General features: G+C 35.3%; 2 protein-coding genes across 3 annotated transcripts in view; one reads left to right on the top strand and one right to left on the bottom strand.

Annotated features, from left to right (window-relative positions):
• The window catches only part of LOC149791711 (protein timeless homolog), a 133060-nt gene that overhangs the window by 72512 nt on the left and 40904 nt on the right, over window positions 1-19644 (top strand). For both annotated transcript variants that reach the window (XM_089970219.1, XM_089970220.1), the window contains exon 19: window positions 1460-1557. In XM_089970219.1, the coding sequence (XP_089826345.1) occupies window positions 1460-1557 (98 nt within the window). The remainder of the gene's footprint in view (window positions 1-1459; window positions 1558-19644) is intronic.
• Window positions 6487-13074, bottom strand: LOC149791712 (uncharacterized). Its single transcript, XM_089970221.1, has one exon. The coding sequence runs from the start codon at window positions 12752-12754 to the stop codon at window positions 10472-10474; it is 2283 nt and encodes a 760-aa protein (XP_089826347.1). The 5' UTR covers window positions 12755-13074; the 3' UTR covers window positions 6487-10471.

The following is a 19644-nucleotide window of genomic DNA, read 5'->3' as shown; positions in this document are numbered from 1 at the left end:
ATTTTAACTCTCATCACAATTGTTGTTGTTGTGGGGTTTAACGCCATTTTTCAGCACACGATAGGCTATACATGGCGGCCAGTATTAATGGTGGAGGAAGAACCCGAGATAACCCTGGAAAGAACCACCGACCCACGAGAAGCTACTGGCAAGCTTTCTCACATACCCACACTGGCTGAATCTGAGAATCGAACCGGCGCAGACAGAGGTGAGATGGCAGTGATCTGTGATGGAGAGCGCTTTAGACCACTTGAACACTCGGGACCTCCTCATCACAATTGTAATTATCTTTGGAATTTGAGAAACTGGGGATAGATGAGTGTTGTTTGCTAACCAAAATTATATGACATTCAGAATTTGGATTGAGGACCTGTTACCGAACTAGAGTGCAAGCTTGCTAAGGCCATTACATTTTTCATATGTAAACCAGTTATTTGACAAAAGAACAATTTCAATCAATAATGTAGGAGATAAATTTGTTAAATGTAACTGTCCAACATTATCGTAAAATTTTAGAACTTCCTTTTTTATTGATGCATTTTGTATGGTCGATTGAAAATGTTTTCACTTCATTCATGAGATATTTACTCATATTTACTAAAGAAACATAGATAGCCCCCCCCCTCCATACAGTTAGTCTGATTTATGATAATCACTGGTCCTGATTAGGTATGGACATTTCTATATCATTGGATGGGGTCACATCACTCACATCACATGGCATAGTTTGAATGAAGGAATTTAGTCTGGGATGCATAACAGATTTGGACTTTTCCTTATCAGCAGATAATGTCCCATCATGCAGAACGTACAGAATGAATGGGAAAACATCATTCAGTGCAGTAGCAGTGATATGTATGAAGAGGGCAAAATTATAAGGACTGCCCTCATGCCAGGGTCAGGACTTGGGTTGATATGGTCCTGCCCATAAGGCAGTCTCTTTTTAATATTTCTTTTTTCATAATTAGATATTGACTCATTATAGCCAGAATAGCCTGCTGTGAAATTTTTCTATGCAGATGAATCACAAAGCTTTTAGGAACTGAAATTACAACAAGTTGATATAGTTTAATTTTCATAAATCTAGTAAAAGTTACGGCATACGTATTTTGGGGTAAAATTGTGGACTGTATGTATCTGCTGTTTTGGTACAGTATTAACCATAAATAATATCATTCAGGGCTTGAGTTATAAGGAGTGTGTGCTGTCACACTCCTTAAATTTCTCCCTCATCTTATTGTTCTAAACAAAGATTTCCAGGTGTTTTCTGAGCAAACATCTAATTATTTGTCTCAGATTTCATGGCAGTCGCCTTTCACAAATACTGAAATACCGAGTGGCTGAGTGGTCTAAAGCGCTCTCTGTTACGGATCACTGCCATGCAGTTCCCTTGCTTATTGTCCAAATGTTTTATGCATTTAGACTTACGGTGTCAGTGGACTTGCATTTATATTTTCAGAGAAGTATGGCCAGAGAGAAACGAGTTTGGTACACCCGACATTTCCCCAGAAGATGAGTTCATGTGTCTGAGAGAAATTTTTATGACCAGTCTACCACGTATGTAATGAACGTATATTGAATTTTATTTTTGTCTCACCTATAAATGGTTGGACATAGGTGGTAGTGGTGATGGTGGGGATAATAAGGGTCGCAACAACCTACTTAGTACTCATGAATGATATATCCCCTCAGTTTCACTTTAATGGCAGTGACAGAGGTGTTGTTTCGATGAATATTATTGACATCAATAAAATGTGTGCTTATACCTATATCTTCTACGTAATAAATGACTAGCTTATAGCCTGATACACTCAGAGTTCCTGTGATACCTGTGGAAGCGAGAAAGCTACAGCAGAATGATTCCATTCATATGCAAGTCATCACTGCAAAAACAGCAAAACAACATCTTCATACATTTAGTTAAGGATGCCGCACCACTGTAGCCTACCCATACTATCACCCCCCCACCCCACAGGCTAAAATAAGAGTGCACTTCTGGCCATAAATTTTCATAGATTTGATGTTGCATGTGTATGTATGCATCTTTCAGTGACGTTTGCATTTTCATAGGTAGGTATGAAATAAGCATGTGTTTTGTAACCCAGTTCATTGAAGTACCCTCATACCAATATACCCCTTTGAATTTTTCCTACACCTCTCCCTCGATAACTTGCATTCATTGGGGTCCAAAAACATTGACCGCACTATAAGTGAGGCGCGAGTTATCAAGGAACCTATATAAAAAAAGCCCAAACCAATAAAGGGATCGACTTAATGGGGGGGGTGTTTGGCAGGTTATAGTGTTGAATACTCAATTTATAATCGTGCTGAGATTAACTGTGAATAAATATCTCTTCATGTTTATTTTTCCTCATAAATTACAGTATAATGAGGAGATCATCAAAAACATATTCCACATGGTTTCCATTCGCTTAACACGTGTAACACTTCACATATTGTGCACTATGTCACTAATTTGTGTGTTGAATTGGATACCTTCCAGTTTTATTGTTTGATCCAAATTAGATTTTTTTTAATACAAAAGATCAACACTCTTTTCGAGAAACATTGTCGATCGAACAAACGAACGATATATAGATAGATAGATAGACAGGTTTGATTGTGGTAGAAGTAAAATAAAAAAAAAGGCCCCACATGACCAACAGGAGTTTAATGGGTCTACAAATTTAAAACAACGTAAATTTTAACACGATAATACTTGCCGTTTGTGACACGCTTGACAAATATAACTTCACATTTTGAAGAAAAAATCAGTTAATTTTTTTGTGTTACTCCTTGATTTCTCTGCCGAGAAAAATCCTGCAGATTTCTCAACTGTATGATCTTTGCATAGTCAACATTTTAGGTCTCCAGCCACCGTATAAAAATGTGAAACCATTTTTGATTGGTCAAATAAAATGGAATTTGATAGTGGTAGTGACCACAAGAACTTGTGCTTAGATTTGCATGCCTTTGAATTTTTTTCTTTGTGCCTTCCTTGCTTGATTTGTTATTCTGTTGCTTGATTTTGCTTTAAAAGACTCTCAAAGTCATAAGACAAACACATGTCTCTTATTGATTTTTAATTTCAACAAACACTTCCCCAAGTTGTTGATCAAAACAAAGCCGGCATATAATTAGGTTCTCACAGAAGTACTCACCGGTTTTATGTGACAGTCAATTGACTCATTTCCTGTTTTCGTAGAACAGAATATGTTGCTATTACGGATTAGAATGTAATTTTCACATAGCAAGACATTTAATTGGTGTTTATTTCATTCTCTGTTGTCACCTGTTAGCATTTACCAGAAGTTTTCATTGATCGCTATTTCACCAGACTGTTTATTTACAGTGTAAGGACAACTATTTATCATTAAAAAAAACTTACCTAATATATATCTTATTTAGAACTTGCAAATTTCACAGTATGGATTCCATCTTTACGGGCATTAATCACCATTTTCAATGATAAAACGAGCGATGTATCAAGGTTTAACTTACCAATTCTTATTGTAATTTTTTCAGTTTCAGCATATTTTAAAGATATTTAAAATATATTTTCCTTAGAAAAAAAATAGGGAGTCACACCGGACACCGCATTATAAGCGGGATCACGAATTATCCGGGCACGAGTTATTGAGGGAGTGGTGTATTTTGTATGGATGTAGCCTGAAAAATACTGATCATTAATACAAGACTGTAGAGAAAAGCTGAATTGGCAAACAGTTACATGTCTTAGAGTTTCTTTCCACTTCAGTGTTCTTTTGTTAAAAAAATATTTTGATCATTGTCAAGTAAGTGCTTATTCATTGGCTCCTGTGCATAGAAGGAAAGCAATTGGCAGTTTTTCAAAATGGCAGACCAGATTGGTGTACCCAGTGCATGCTGTCTTTTTGGTTTCATTTATTAAAGACAAAAGTTTAAAATAATGTTTTTTGAAATTAAATTTTAGTCGTTTATTTTGTCCGTGATCTCAGAAAAGTTATGCTAAGGTAGATTTAGTAGTTGAATACAAGCATCTGTATGATCTGAGATCTGCTGTGGTTTTTGCAGAAACTATCGAGGGGTTCTGATTAAATTGTCTCCTAGAGGGGTATAACAAACTGATCCATTGATGAGCCATAACAGAATTTTACAGAACGTAACAATCAGTGAGTTTTATGAATATTGAGATGGAAAATATCCGATTTCTTTATGGTTGGATACAGTTGATACTATAGAACAAAAAGAATGCTCTCTTGTTCCAATGCGAACTGAAGATGTACAAGCTGATAAAATGAAAATAGTTGGTACCTCATCCACAGCATGTCGAACTGAAGGCTGAGAAAAAGAGAAGAAAGGAATCAAAATTGTAAGACACATGGTTGATTGCCTACAACTGGATCAGGAAAGAACCAAAATGGAGTGATGCTATGCATTTTCTGTCTGAAAGTATAAGAAAGATAATCCATTCACTAATAAAAATGGTTGCCTCATTGACATATAGCCTTGCAATAAATGTGATCCTACAAAAGAAATATCCTAAGAACAACGTAACTGAGTTGGAAAAATATGTTCAAATATACCAGTTCCCTAATTTGTTTAAATTGACCGGAATTGTAGAAATTTTCTCATTACAAACAGATTTTGAGAGGGGATTTAGTTCGCAAACTGATTTTACACTGCTTTTAACATCAGAAACAGTGAATAACCTGATGAGTATTCTGATATAAGGGGGGTTAATTAGACCACTTCCTGTTTTCAGAGGCTTTGAAGAAGTAGAACGATAAGCAGAAGAAAGTATTTACCAGTGGAGCCAGCTAAATTCAGTAACTGTATATTTATTACTAAAGAAGTAAAAGAAAGTCATTAAATTCTCATCTTAAATTAGGTATGCATGTACACTGCAATGTCTTCATTCATCAGTTACCATTCGGCATTGTCCCCCCCCCCCCCAATTCCCCACTCCCTCTGCAGGTAGGTGTGGGTGACCTTCCCCTATCATGAAAATTCCTGGCAGCAGCTCTAATGGTTAAGTTTCAACTATCACTTATCATCTAAAAAACCTTGAAATGAACTGAACTCCAGATGATTTTTTTTTCAGCAGTATTGATCTTAATCATTTGAGGACAGTTTGACAAATATACTGGTTTTTTTTTTTAGCTGTGCAAAGTAGTGTACATTTTCAAACCATGCCTTGTCTTGCATTAGTCTAAACCAACACTTTTTCTTCTGTTCTGTTTGATTGGTCTCCTTGTCTTATCAAGATGCACCTGCTCCTCATGGTATAAAATTTGTTTGACCTCGTAATTAGTGGTGTCAATTACTCTGCTCTGCCTTGTTACACCTGTTACTCTCAGGAACAGCCTGGCCTTGACCTAATTACCGTATTGAACACCAACACAAACAGCAGTATAGTCCTTGAATGTTTGGTCCAAAATATTTTTGAGCTGTAATTGGAATGCAGGCAATAATTGAAAAGATTGAAATAAAGAGAAAGAATGGTAATAATGAAGGTAAATCTTTCTGTTCATATTATGCAAGATTGGATGCTGATGAAGGTAAATGTAGCTGAATGCTAATAAAGATTGCAGCAAAAACTGAATAGCACCATGGTAACATACTTGCTTTGCCACTTTATAGTCCCAAGTTTAATCCCCCCAGTCCTGACAGGTGCAATGATTGGTGTATTGTGGTCTTTGTATTATCCAAAATTCTCATTTTATTCTCGTTCTCAAAGTACAGGTTACCTATTTTGCTAGTGCCAAAATTTTGTTTTTACATTTTTGCTTTTTCCTTTTCGATTGCACTATCATTTAGATCTTGTTTCCTGCATTTTAAGTGAGGCTTTATGCAATTTTAATGGATAATTTATTTCCCCAGGAGATTGTCAGATTACAAGGTGGAAAAAAAAATTCCAATTTATTTTACTTGGCACAAGTCATGAGAAGTTTTTTGTTTAGCAGGTTTGAAGCAAATTACATTTTATTTCCTCTTGGTGCGTTTTTGAAAAGTTGGAATATTTAAGAAACCAGATTGCATCATAGCAATTATTTCTGAAGAACTAATTACAGCTTGTAAGTTGAGATATGAAGATTTATGCAGATTAAATCTGATCCGCTGATATTATGACAGATTTTACGGACAGTAAGATGTACAATGTGTAGAGAGAGGGGGAGAGGGCTCGCATTTGTATGAATTGCCCTGAAACCTCTCTTCAAAGGACACTCAAGGAGCAAAAATAGTCATCCTTTTTTACAGGTGTCTTTTATATAGCATGTGAATTTGTAAGCTTAATTAGGAATGGAGATAATAAATGTCCAATATTAGCAGTTGTACTTAATATGGTAGTGTCTACCAAGACAGGTGTAACTGTAAAGTGAAGGTAGATTTGTATTGGGTTACAAGTATGCGGAGAGACAGACAGTAATATACATTTAGCTAGACAGAAATGTACATGAAATACATGTCCTAACATTTTTCCAGAAAAGACAAACAATTCATTGGTGACAAGTTTGTATGCTTTAATTTCAAATATCAATGTACCACACAACATAATTGTTCCTTTTTGTGATATTTGTCCAACATGTACATCTAATTAATCAGATGAATTTTCTACATGTAAAATGATGTAGAACAATTAATTTTACTGTCTTAGTTACAAAACAAATCTAGTTGATCGATACATGGGGAAAAAAAGAATGTTTGGAGCTGAATACTTGCTCTGTGTATTCACTTGTTAGTACAGTCCAACTGCAAACAACCCTTAGACCCTTATTTGCCATCGCATAATGTGCCAGCAATTCAGGGTCTATGTTGTTTGCCTTACTGATTATTCCTAACAAACTGCATAGACTCTGATAGACAGTGCATTATGTGAAGGCAGATCTTGTTCTGTTCAGCTTGCAGTTGGACTCAACTTATAAGACAGTATATACAGTAGGCTTATAAGTGGTTCCACATTCAGCAAGAATAAATAAATTCACATCTCTTGTGTAATACGTTAAAATGTACATCTTTCCTTTACAACCTAATGGCGTGATATTAACAGTAGTCCAAGGTTCACGACCGATCATATTTGGCCGTGCACCTGTCATATATTACGAGCACCATCCCATCAAATCTAATATTTCCTAATTGTTCATGTAAATTGAGTACATTTGTGCAGTTTAACCCTTAACACATCTGAAATAAGCCAGAAAGGTGCACTGAAGTGGAAGTCATTAGTTCGATAGTGAGAGACTGGTACTATAACATTAGCAGAAATAGTGGATTTGGCAACCAATATCTAGAAAGTCTGATACAGTCTTTATCAAAAATCCATCTTTATCTGTTTAATGGGCTTAATGAATTTTCTGGATGAGTTTTGATTTATCGGTGGGCTACAATCAAGCACAGGGAATTCATCAGCAATATCTTGTGCAGTACTTGTTACACTGTAGGATGGCATAAATTCCAGTTCCGAAAAAGGTGCCAACTACACAAAAAATAAACTGAGTACTGCTTTTTCTTTCTGTGAAGAGAAGTGAGATGGTGCTGATCCCATTTCATACTTGTTATTTCTATTAACAGAACAAGACTTCAGACTTTTTTTAATACTGATAGTTGATACATGGATATATTTCTGATCTTCTGTTACATTAACTAAGATATATATATATTTTAATACATACATACATACATACATTCATACATACACACATGCATACATACTGTAAGTGAAACATTTTTCTGCAAATGTTCAGATTTTCATTGTAAAATATTTTTAAAAAATTTGGATGGAAAATCAGAAATCATGATAAGCGTCAGCTCGTAATTTTCTGATATTTATGGTAACTGATTAAGTAATGCCATATTCACTCATGTGTAAGTCCAGTTCAATTTGCTTACACCCAGAGATGTCAAATACTGTGCCAGTAGATCTGGTTTTATGCAACCAGTTTGGAGTAATTAGTGCAACAAACAACATAAACCCTGATCTGCAAGTACATTATGCAACAGCAGATCAGGGTCTGTGTTGTTTGCACTTGGACTTGTACGTGAGTATATATGGCAAGTATATAATTTAAAAGAAAATGTATTAAAAAAATCATGATTTGATGAACAATAAAGCATGTAGATCTCTGAATTTTTAGTTCACATCAATTCAGTTAATTTTTTCTGTGTTTTATATATGTTCTCTGTACTGTGGTAAATATTCCTAAGTCAAACTTACTTGCTAAATTTTTGCTTGGCTTATGTGGACTTCTGCATCGTATGATTGTTGGATCAGTGCATGATGAAAAAAAATCGATAGGCAAACTGCTTGGATATGTACAGTGACTAAGAAAATATATGCAGTAGCTTACAAGCTTGAAATGGTTTTTAAATACAAGAAAATGTTACTAATCAAAGGTTTAGTTGACAAACTTGTTTCAGAGTTAAAAGATTTAGATTAAAGAAATATATATAAGCATTATTAGTAAATCAACTTGTTCTCAAATGTTGCATGTGTTATATAACCAGTTCTCATTAACGTAAAATTTCCAAACCATTACCTCATCAGATGCGAAAATCACCTATACTATTAGAATGGACACAAACAGTCTTCTTTAAAAGTGACATGGAAGTATCTCATTTAATTGGAATGGGGGATTCCTACAACACAGAAAGCCTCCTGCATGTACCATGTCATGCTCACCAGTTTTGTAAGCATTTATGCTAAACAAAGCCACATGTGAACATTGCAGCCTTACATATGAAACTAACAAACCATAGAATCCTAAAAATATAAGTTCATACAATTGAATGGCATGATAACTTGGCATGTTGCCAAAATTAAGAAAATTAAGTGCTTACTTAAATGACCTTGTACATCTTAGCAATAAGATGCTTTAGTTGATATATATAGTTTTCAAAAGCATTTCACTGACTGAACTTTGTGGGGTTGAAATGGCTGAAATCTAGTTCTAAAACCTGAACATAATAATCATATTTTTGTCTGTCTGTGAGTCTATCCATACATGTGTCCTTACCCATGATTAACCTCAAGGTTAATTTTGTTTTTACATGCACAGGTTATCAAAGCTTGATTTGCTGACCTTATGCAGCTTTTTGTCTTCTGCCTTATGCTGTTACTTGTAGTTCTAATATTTATAATTACTGATAAATGCTGTTGTCACATTACTTAATCACTGCTGCAGATAATTGTTTTTATTGGAATAAAAATAACCTTTAAAATTGGTCAACGTAAGCAAAAAATATATGTTTTGTCCGATTAAGCAAACTGATTCAAATAAGATCTCAGCTGTCCTACGTGAAGACAATGGAAGCTTAGGGGTCATGTTCTGGTGACCTCTGAATTAGCCATTGGAAATGCAGCTTTCACAAATCTGAAAGTGAACCAGATTGTTTGTTACACATTCATGTTGCTCATCCACACTGTTCAGTCTACAAAATGCAAAGATTTAAGACTTCATCTGGCTGGCTGATAAAATTAGCGATTATGGTAAAAACATAGGTTACCAGAAGATGACATCTATGTGGTCGCTGTCAGGTCTTCATGTATAACAGCGGAGATCTGATTTCAATCAGATTGTTTGATTGAGAATATTTCAGGCTTTTATCAAAATCAACTCCATATTTCACTATGATGTGTAGAAAGCTTAGATCTTCAACATATTAAAATAAATTTTAAAACAAGTTTCAGGAAATTAATCAAGTTTGTTGCTCTTTCTATTTGAGAAGTTTATTCTTGCACCAAGTCTGCCACGTTTAAGGATTTATCCACAATTCTTGGAAGGGAAACTATTAGGACGGGCTTTCAAGTAAATCACCTTGTCAAGAGAACAAAAGAAAATTCCAGATAGTACTTTCACGCTATTAGGATGGCTTCAAAGTAAATCACCTTGTCAAGAGAACAAAAGAAAATTCCAGATAGTACTTTCATGCTGTTAGGATGGCTTGAAAGTAAATCACCTTGTCAAGAGAACAAAAGAAAATCCAGATACAATATCGGGTTTTGTTTTACCTGTGACATAACCACTGTTTCCTAGTTTTTTCTCACGTGATGTGTTGCATATTTTGGTCATTTAGTGTTGATGAATCTATGATTTTCATTAAATATTTGTATTGCCTGTGAATGGCTAGAGATTTATCATTTTTTTGTGGGGGGGAGTTGACTGTTGAGATACAGTGTTATACTTTGTGAGAGTCACATCTTCTACATCAGTTGCTGTCTTCAAGTTAAACATTTGTAAAATAATAATCAGTGTATTTGAGTTCTGTTCTTGCCTGTGTTAGTGAAAGGCTATTAATGTCACTCATAGATGAGACACCATGTTTTGTAAAGCACTTTTTGAGAAAAAGCAGTTAAGAGTATTTCTTGTGTAGAATCATCGTTAAAAATGAATATATACAGTTAAAACTTGCTTGAATTTATAAACAAAAATGAGAAATTAGCATATGGCTTAAAATACAGTGGGAAAAACATGAAAAGAAAATCCTTTGATTATTACTTATCATCCCAAATGAAGACTTTCATGGAGGGCTCAGCCTCATTAGTTATGTCCTCACTAGCTCGGGAAGTTGTCGACCCACGTTCCTCACGAGTGAGATGGCGTTGTGGAGTTTCTTTATTTTTCTCAATTTTTGAAATAAAAACATAATCCTCTCTCTCTTTAAATTGTTCCGCTGATTTCAGAGATACTCTTTCATGGTTCCTTTGGTAGAGAAAGTAAATAACACCAGCAATTATAAAAATGAGCAACATACTGCCTAATGCCATACCAATCGCTGTGCCAATGTGTTCTCCACTAATTTCAGATTGGTCAGACTCACCTTCTCCATTTTCGTTGGTTAATGATAGATCACCTGAATAAGGGATGTGACGAAATATGATCTTAGTCACTGAGATGCTTGACAATTTGTGACTTGAATCATTTGGATACGTTGTTCCTGTAATTGTATCTGTTGTACTTGGGGAAGAAACTTCGTAAGTACTTGAGAAATTTGTGATGATAGTATCGTCTGAGATGTCTTCTGTAACATGTTCTAGATCATGTATGGTTTCATTAGTTCTTTCAATATAATCAGTACTAGTTACATGTGTATCCACTTTTTCTACTTTTTCATTACGATCCTCGTATTCATAGTAATATTCATACACATTATCAGTGTCCTTAGTTTTATTATCTGTAAAATAGTGCTGATCCACATCTGTAATGGGATGACCCATTATTTCTCTTGGCTCTGCGCATCTTACTTGCCCAGGAAGGTAAAATTTTTCTCGCTCAGTTCTCATCCATTCACGTAACCATAATAAATGTTTATTGCAGATAAATTCATTTCCAAGAAGTTTGAGGGTTTGTAGATTTGGTAACTTGTTGAGTGACGGTTCTATTGTCCTTAGTCTGTTGTCCATGAGATTAAGAGTTCTCAGCTGTGAGAGATGTTTTAGACTTTCTGGTCTCAACAAGATTTTGGCCAAGTTTGGGCTGTCTTGAAGTTCCAGTTCCATGAGATCAGGTGTGTTGTGAAAAATATTCCCCTCTGTGCCATCGTCTGGTACTGAAATAAATGACATCTCAAGCTGTATGACATTTTCTAGACCAAGGAGACAGTCAGCCTCAATCCTTTGGAGATTTAGTCGATTCAGTGTGAGATAGACAATTCCTTTCACATATGAAAAAGTCCCATTTTTAAGGATCCTTATAGAGTTGCTTTCAAGATGGAGTTCAACAATTGATGTGAGACTTTTGAAAAATTCCTTTTCAATTGTTGAAATATTATTTGATCTCAATGAAAGAATAGTGAGATCTGTACCATTCTGAAAGGAACCTTTAGGAAGATGGCTAATTTTGTTCCTATCGAGATGTACACTTTTAATGCTCTGGGGGAAAGGTCCAGGGATCACATCCAATTCATTCACAATGAGAAAGAGGTCACTTAGTAAGCGCATGTGAGAAAAAGTGCCTGGCTCTATGTAAGATATTTTGTTCTCATCCAATACTAAATGTTCGAGAAATCGAAAATCCCTGGTATCAGCTTTTGTTACATTGGTTATCATATTTTTGCTTAACTGAAGATACCGTAGTGACAGCGGTAAATGTTTTGGGAATGATGTTATTTTGCAGTCTGAAAGATCCAGGTAAGTCAGCATAAGATTTGTCACAAAAATTCCATCAACATTTTCCAAGAGATTATTACTTAGTGCCAAAAACATAAGTTTTTTATTGCTCATGAAAGCATTTTGATTGATTTCAGAAATACTGTTTTCTTTCAGCTGAATGTGTTGAATTTTTTCAAGGTCTTCAAATGTCTTTTCTGTTAACTCAACAATTGAATTTTTATCCATTTCCAGCCGTATCAGATTGCCAAGACCGTTCAGTATTCCGTCTGTATCCTTCAAAAAATTCTTAGATAAGAACAGTTGTTCCAGTTTTCTGAGTTTGCTAAAAATTCCAGGTGGTAGAGTGCTGATTCTGTTATCCGACAAATCTAGATGTTCCAAAGTCAGCAAAGAATCAAAAGTGCCTGGTTCTATGGTTTCAATAAAATTATAACTGAGTTTTAGCTCTTGTAATTGAACCAGTCCAGTCAGGGAATTATTTAATATCACAAGGATATTGTTGTTTTGTAAGATCAACTGCAGTACTGTTAACGGAATGTCTAATGGTACATGTCTAAGATTCACTCCCGTGCAGTCAACTTGAGAATCAACACAGAGACAGTTTTGTGGACAGCACGTTGTTGGCTGCAGAGCAAAAAAAGTCAATAAAATCCACACTAGAATCATTTCCAATAACACTAAATGCCACGACTGACAACTTATTGTAGTAGTGATTTTATATTTTACTGTGTGTCTCTTGTCCTTATCAAAAATACAGAATCTGTAAGAAATGTCTCCTTTGTTAGAGATTTACATTCTTTCTAGGCAGCATAATTGCATATTTTGGGATCACAGTGTTGTAACTGTATGTCTCATCTTGTACATAGCAACAATTGAGGCTCTTGAAGTCAGCACCCGCTCATGACCAATCAAATCAGACTGTTACAAAAATTCTCATGCTTGATCATGCATTTGTGATTAACGTAATATTTTGTGACACATGTATTTGCAACTGAGAAATAACTGAAGATTTTTGTCCACAAAAGTTGGTTAACCAGAATGAGGGTCTTAATGGGGAGGGGGAATTATTCAGTCTTCATTCAAGCATACCAATATATTCATGTAATATTTCCTCGTTCATCATTGCAACTCTGATTCAGATCCTTAAATATATAAAAGAATCAATAATGTCATAATGTTTTCTTTACATTTGGGAAAATCTTGCTGCTATGAAAACACCGGTTTCAATAATGTCCTTATATTTTGTCTGTATTTTGGGAAAATCTCTCAGCAATCCAGAACAGGTTTCCCAGATGCTAATCAATAATATCTTTATATTTTGTCTACATTTTGGGAGATTCCCAGGAATGAAGAACAAATCTCCATGATGGCTGCTCCATAAATATCACACAAACATGTTATTTCTCCATCACTTCCTGAAGACATTTTATACATCATCACACTGACCCAAAATTTCAGACCAGGTGACATTTCCCTCCTGCCTAAATAGGGCTATGTGATGGGAATATTGTGGGAATTGAATTTGAGATGCAGTTTTGTAAAAGCAGAATAAGTTTGTTAACTTTTTTCTTCCTGGCACTGCAAATCAGATAGTATTGAAATGTTCAAAATATTTCATGTAATTTTTTTAAAGTGTTTTTACAATTTCTGTCTTGAATCTGATTGTGGCTGGTGCATGAATTTGTTAACAGTGCTCGATGGTAACCTCAGAAATAGGTAACTGTTCCATTTTATTTTGTTAGCAAGGTTAGATGGTAACCTCAAAAATAGGTCACTGTTCCATTTCATTTTGTTAGCAGGGTTAGATGGGTAACATCAGAAATAGGTAACTGTTCCATTTCATTTTGCTAGCAGGGTTAGATGGTAAAGTCAGAAATAGGTAATGTTTCCTGAAAATAGGTGACTAATATTTCTTGGAGGCATAACATCACATTCCATTATGTCTTCAGGTGAACTATTTGATAAATAGAGAATGTTAATTACAGGATAAATATCATTGTGTAGTACAAAAAAAATGTGATATTTTAATGAGTGGAGATGCCTTAAGTTAAAATATATCATTTTTGGTAACAAAAGATGAAATATATCCAGTATTTATGCAGGAGAAGAAAAATTTTCATTATATTATGTACCAGTCTCTCTCCAGAATTGAAGCTTAGAAGACTAAACTCACTCTTTGACACCCCATTTGTAAATTCACTTTAAGTATGCTGTAATTAAAGATTGGCAAAATTGAATGATCCTGAAATATTATTTTATAGTAATAAAATAACTATTACTATTGCATTGTTTGTTTTATTTCCAGGACACCAAGTCCTGAGTCCAAGCTGAATAGTCTCTCATCCAGTTAGTAACTAGAGTCACAGATTTTGAAAATAACATGATCCCAATCAGATTCCTTAGTCATAGCCAACATATAGTAAACCTTCCTTATTTTCCTTGGCCGCTCATGCAAGTACATGAGTATACTTTCCTCATTTTCCTTGGACTCATGCAAGTACATGAGTATGCTCTCATTTTCGTTGGACTCTCATGCAAGTACATGAGTATACTTTCCTCATTTTCCTTGGACTCTCGGCAAGTACAGGAGTAATGCTTTCCTCATTTTCCTTTGACTCTCATGCAAGTACATGAGTATACTCTAATTTTCCTTGGACTCTCATGCAAGTACATTAGACTTTCCTCATTTTCCGTGAACTCTCATGCAGGTACATGAGTATACTCTCATTTTCCTTGGACTCTCATGCAAGTACATGATTAGACTTTCCTCATTTTCCTTGAACTCTCATGCATCATGCAAGTACATGAGTATACTCATTTTCCTTGGATTCATGCAAGTACATGATTAGACTTTCCTCATTTTCCTTGAACTCTCATGCATCATGCAAGTACATGAGTATACTCTCATTTTCCTTGGACTCTCACACAAGTACATGAGTATTCCTTCCACATTTTTTCTTGGACTCATGCAAGTACATGAATGTCAGGACACTCAATGACATTTACATTTATTGCTGTCATTTTTTAAAAGTTTTATTTTGCCTAATACTGTATATCCTTTTTGTGTTGCTCGAGTTTTTAGTTTTTCTACCCATTAATTTCATATATAGTCTGTTTTTGTGTTCTGTTCAATTAAATTCAAAGGGTTTTGCATATTGCCTCCTGTAAGCAGCCACCTTTCTTATACATCCAGATTTGTTGCTTTTCCCAGGTTGTTGGTTAAAAAAGGTAATCAGAAAGCAGCAGTTTGATTGGTGAATCAGAGGTCAGCTGATCATAACTTTGTATGTATTGGTTTCCATCAGATCTTGATTGAAATTGATTGTACTTTTCACTGATCCCATGACCATAACAGATCTTCCTATAGGATTGGCTGTTCTTTGTTTCAGTCCAGTGTTAGGTGAGTTTCACTTATCAAGCATGCAATCATTTTTTTGTGTGGGTATACATTTTTATGTTTGTGCAGAAAGTGACATTTTTATTGTAACTTAAATTTGTGGAGTCTGTTTATTTTGAAGATTAATCATTATTAATTGGATGGTTAAATTTATGATCTGTAGCAACCTTGAAATCCTTCAAATTGGTACCACATGAAAGAATTTATTTGGTGTAGCACCATCGGATACTATAAAGTATGGCTAGGAATTGCAGTAGCTCAGTTGATATAGTGTCATACTTCTAATTCATGGGTTGTGGGTTCAGTAGTCATCAATGCCAGCCAGAGATAACTGCCTAAATATGTGATTGAGAAAGGCACGTGGCTCCAATCTTTCAGCATGATATAGCCATGCCGTCAAAACAAACAAAATATGGATAATAAGCAGATCAGTGAGAATGAGTATCATATACAAGGACATTAGCCACTCCATTTTCTTGTAGCTAAAATAAGTGCACATATAAAAATTAAATACAATAATAGCAAGAACATTATTCTCTTGAGTTTGTCGACTGCTCCGGCGGCCTTGTGGTTTGTGCATTTGCTTCTGATGCGGGAGGTAGCGGGTTTGAACCTCAGCCACATACCAAAGACTAATAAAAATGGTACTAACAGCTGCCTTGCTAAGCGCTCAGCTTTAAGAGGTCAGGGTTAGGACTGGTTGGCCTGGCGTCAGAATAATGTGACTGGGTGGGATCTCTGCGGCATGATGCCCCAGTGCTAGACATCACTATAAACTGCCACACTGCAGACATTGTAATGATATGACTAAAAAATTGGTAAAGCTATTTTTAAAATCCAAATCACACACACACACACACACACACACACACTCCTGAGTTTGTCTTTCTCTAAAAACTATTCTTCTAATTTCAGCTCTTTAATATGGTGTTTATAATTTCATGCTAACTGCAATTAGCAAAAGCTCATTTTCTACTTTGATATCTAATGAAAAAAATATAGTAAGAAAGCAATATATCCTAGTATGATATAATGTGCAGTTGTTCCAGTTTGACTGCTGATAATCACAAAATAAATGCACATGGCCTTTACTATTTCAAAAAATGCATATATATGCTTATTATCAATATTTTACAGTATTTTCTTAAAGTACACTCCCTCTACAGTCCCGCTTGAGCCTCAGGAAACCTGCCTTCCAGTATTGCACTTTAGCTTTAAGATGTGGTACTAATTAATGGGAAAACTGGGAAAGGCTTGTTAGGGGCGAGGAATCATTAAAAAAAAATAAAACTCGTTAAGGGCAGGAATCTGGTCCTTAAGATGGTGGAGACTTCCTGCATTACAATTGCAAAAAAAATGGCAGCTCAAATTTCTGGTGAGAACCTGAAGACAAAGGCCATTGGGATCTAGGTTTGACAATACACACACACACACACACACACACACACACACACAATGTTATTTTGTATTTATCTATGTACCCAACTGCAAGCAATATAGACCTTGATATGTCAACACATTGTGACATGACAGATCTTCAATACATTGTGACATGACAGATCTTCAACACATTGTGACATGGCAGATCTGTAATTATTATGTTACTTCTAATTATTTCCACTGAACAGCATAGACCTTGATATGTCAAGACATTGTGATATGACAGATATTCAACACATTGTGATGTGACAGATCTTCAACACATTGACATGGCAGATCTTCAACACATTGTGACATGGTGGATCTGTAATTATTAGTTATAATTATATTTTCTATTGAACATCATATACCTTGATATTTGAAGTCATTTTGCCATGGCAGATTTGTATTTATTTTGTTAGTTTCAATTATGATTTCCATTGACCTTGATAGTGCCATGACATTCTTAGATCTGTGCTTTTGGTTTTAAGTACAATTTCCAGTGAACAGTGGAGACCTTATCTGTGAGCACATTTTATCAGACAGATCAGGGTCTGTGTTGTGGTTTTGCTTATGTTCCGTTAAGCAACAGTTGGTACTGCCTACATATTGTACGATGACAGATCTACCTCTGTGGTGATAGTTTTGTTTATAATTTCCAATGAACAACATAGACCATGATATGTTGCCACATTGTCCTGTGATTGGTTTGGGTCTGTGCATTTGGTTTTACTTAGGATTTCCAATGAACAATATAGACCTTGATATGCCAACACATTGTGCAGTGATTGGTTTGAGTCTGTGCATTTGGTTTTACATAGGATTTCCAATGAACAATATAGAACTTGATATGCCAACACATTGTGCAGTGATTGGTTTGAGTCTGTGCATTTGGTTTTACTTAGGATTTCCAATGAGCAATATAGACCTTGATATGCCAACACATTGTGCAGTGATTGGTTTGAGTCTGTGCATTTGGTTTTACTTAGGATTTCCAATGAACAATATAGACCTTGATATGCCAACACATTGTGCAGTGATTGGTTTGAGTCTGTGCATTTGGTTTTACTTAGGATTTCCAATGAGCAATATAGACCTTGATATGCCAACACATTGTGTAGTGATTGGTTTGAGTCTGTGCATTTGGTTTTACTTAGGATTTCCAATGAACAATATGGACCTTAATATGCCAACACATTGTTCTGTGATAGCTTTAAGTCTATGCTGTTTTCAGTTCGATTCACAATGCATGCAGATGGTGGTCATGGTAGTGTATAGGGTAGACAAAATGTACAATACTAGTAGAAGACAGCCTTACATTTTAGTCACAGAAAAAATGAAATGGCTAGGATTGAATTGTAACTTAATGCTAACTGTTGAACAAGTTTTCATACCTCATATACTTAATAATCCAATCAAATGGCAAACAACAGAGATCCTGATCTGCCATATCATAATGAGCCTGCAGATCAGGTTCTATGTTCTACTGTTTACTTCTAACAACAATGCACAGACCCAGATCTACCATTACATTATGCAACAGCAGATCCAGGTCTGTGCTGCAGTTTGCAGTTGGATTAGTCTTATAAACAAGCATATACGGTAGTAATAAATTGTCACTGATGACCTTGGCAAGTAGCTGGATATTTAAGCAGACTTTGTAACTTTCCTTTGTGTTATGTAAACAACGATAATACTACCAAATAGCAAAATCGATTGATGAAGGACAGTCAAGGACTTGGGCAGACTTGTCTGTTCTAGACTGGTGTCGTTCTAGTTTGGTATTTGTTTGGTCATTTTTAGCACAGCAAATATGTTGTTTAATTTAATGCTAAGATAATTGGAATAAAGTGGCTTGCCCAAGGAAAAACCATGGTACTTAACTCAGGCCAATCCAATCATAGGATATGCAGCCTCACCATTTTGGTCTTCCCTACCTAATACAGGTATTTTGCATGAACAAATATATAAATATTTATGATCTTTGGGAAGTAATCAATTGAGATTGCACATCCAGAATATTCATTTGTGGAACATACTGTTTATGTGTATTATGTAACAGTGTTTTACAAATGGTGCTATTTAACATCAGTCAGCTTAAACAACATACATTTAACATGAGACAGCTGTACCTTACCAGTGTTTACATGGGTACTAATGAACATGAGAGATTTACCTTACTAGTGTTTACACATTGTACTATTTAACATGAGACAGCTGTGCTCTACCAGTGTTTACACAGCATACTATTTAACATCAGACAGCTGTACTCTACAGTGTTTACATGGGTACTATTGAACATGATTTACCTTACTAGTGTGTACCCATTGTACTATTTGACATGAGACAGCTCTCTACCAGTGTTTACACATTGTACTATTTAACATCAGACAGCTGTACTCTACCAGAGTTTACAGAGGGCTATTTAGCCTGAGACAGCTGTACTTTAAAGTGTTTAAACAGGGCACTATTTAACATCAGACACCTATATCTTGCCAATATTTCCATAATTTGCTAATTAACATGTGGCAGCTGTACCTTGCCAGTGTTTAAACAGGTACTATTTATTGAGACAGCTTTACCTTACCAGTGTTTACACGTGGCACTATTTAACTTGAGACACCTGTACCCCACAAGTGTTTACACAGGGTACTGTTTAACATGAGACAGCTGTACCCCACCAGTGTGTACAAAGGTACTATTTAACATCAGACAGCTGTAGCCCACCAGTGTTTACAAA

The sequence above is a fragment of the Sinohyriopsis cumingii genome, chromosome 9 (genome assembly GCF_028554795.1).
Source record: "Sinohyriopsis cumingii isolate HCF-2022 chromosome 9, ASM2855479v2, whole genome shotgun sequence".
Taxonomy (NCBI): domain Eukaryota; kingdom Metazoa; phylum Mollusca; class Bivalvia; order Unionida; family Unionidae; genus Sinohyriopsis; species Sinohyriopsis cumingii.
Note: the sequence above shows the minus strand (reverse complement) of the source record. Positions and strands in the feature narration are given on the sequence as shown.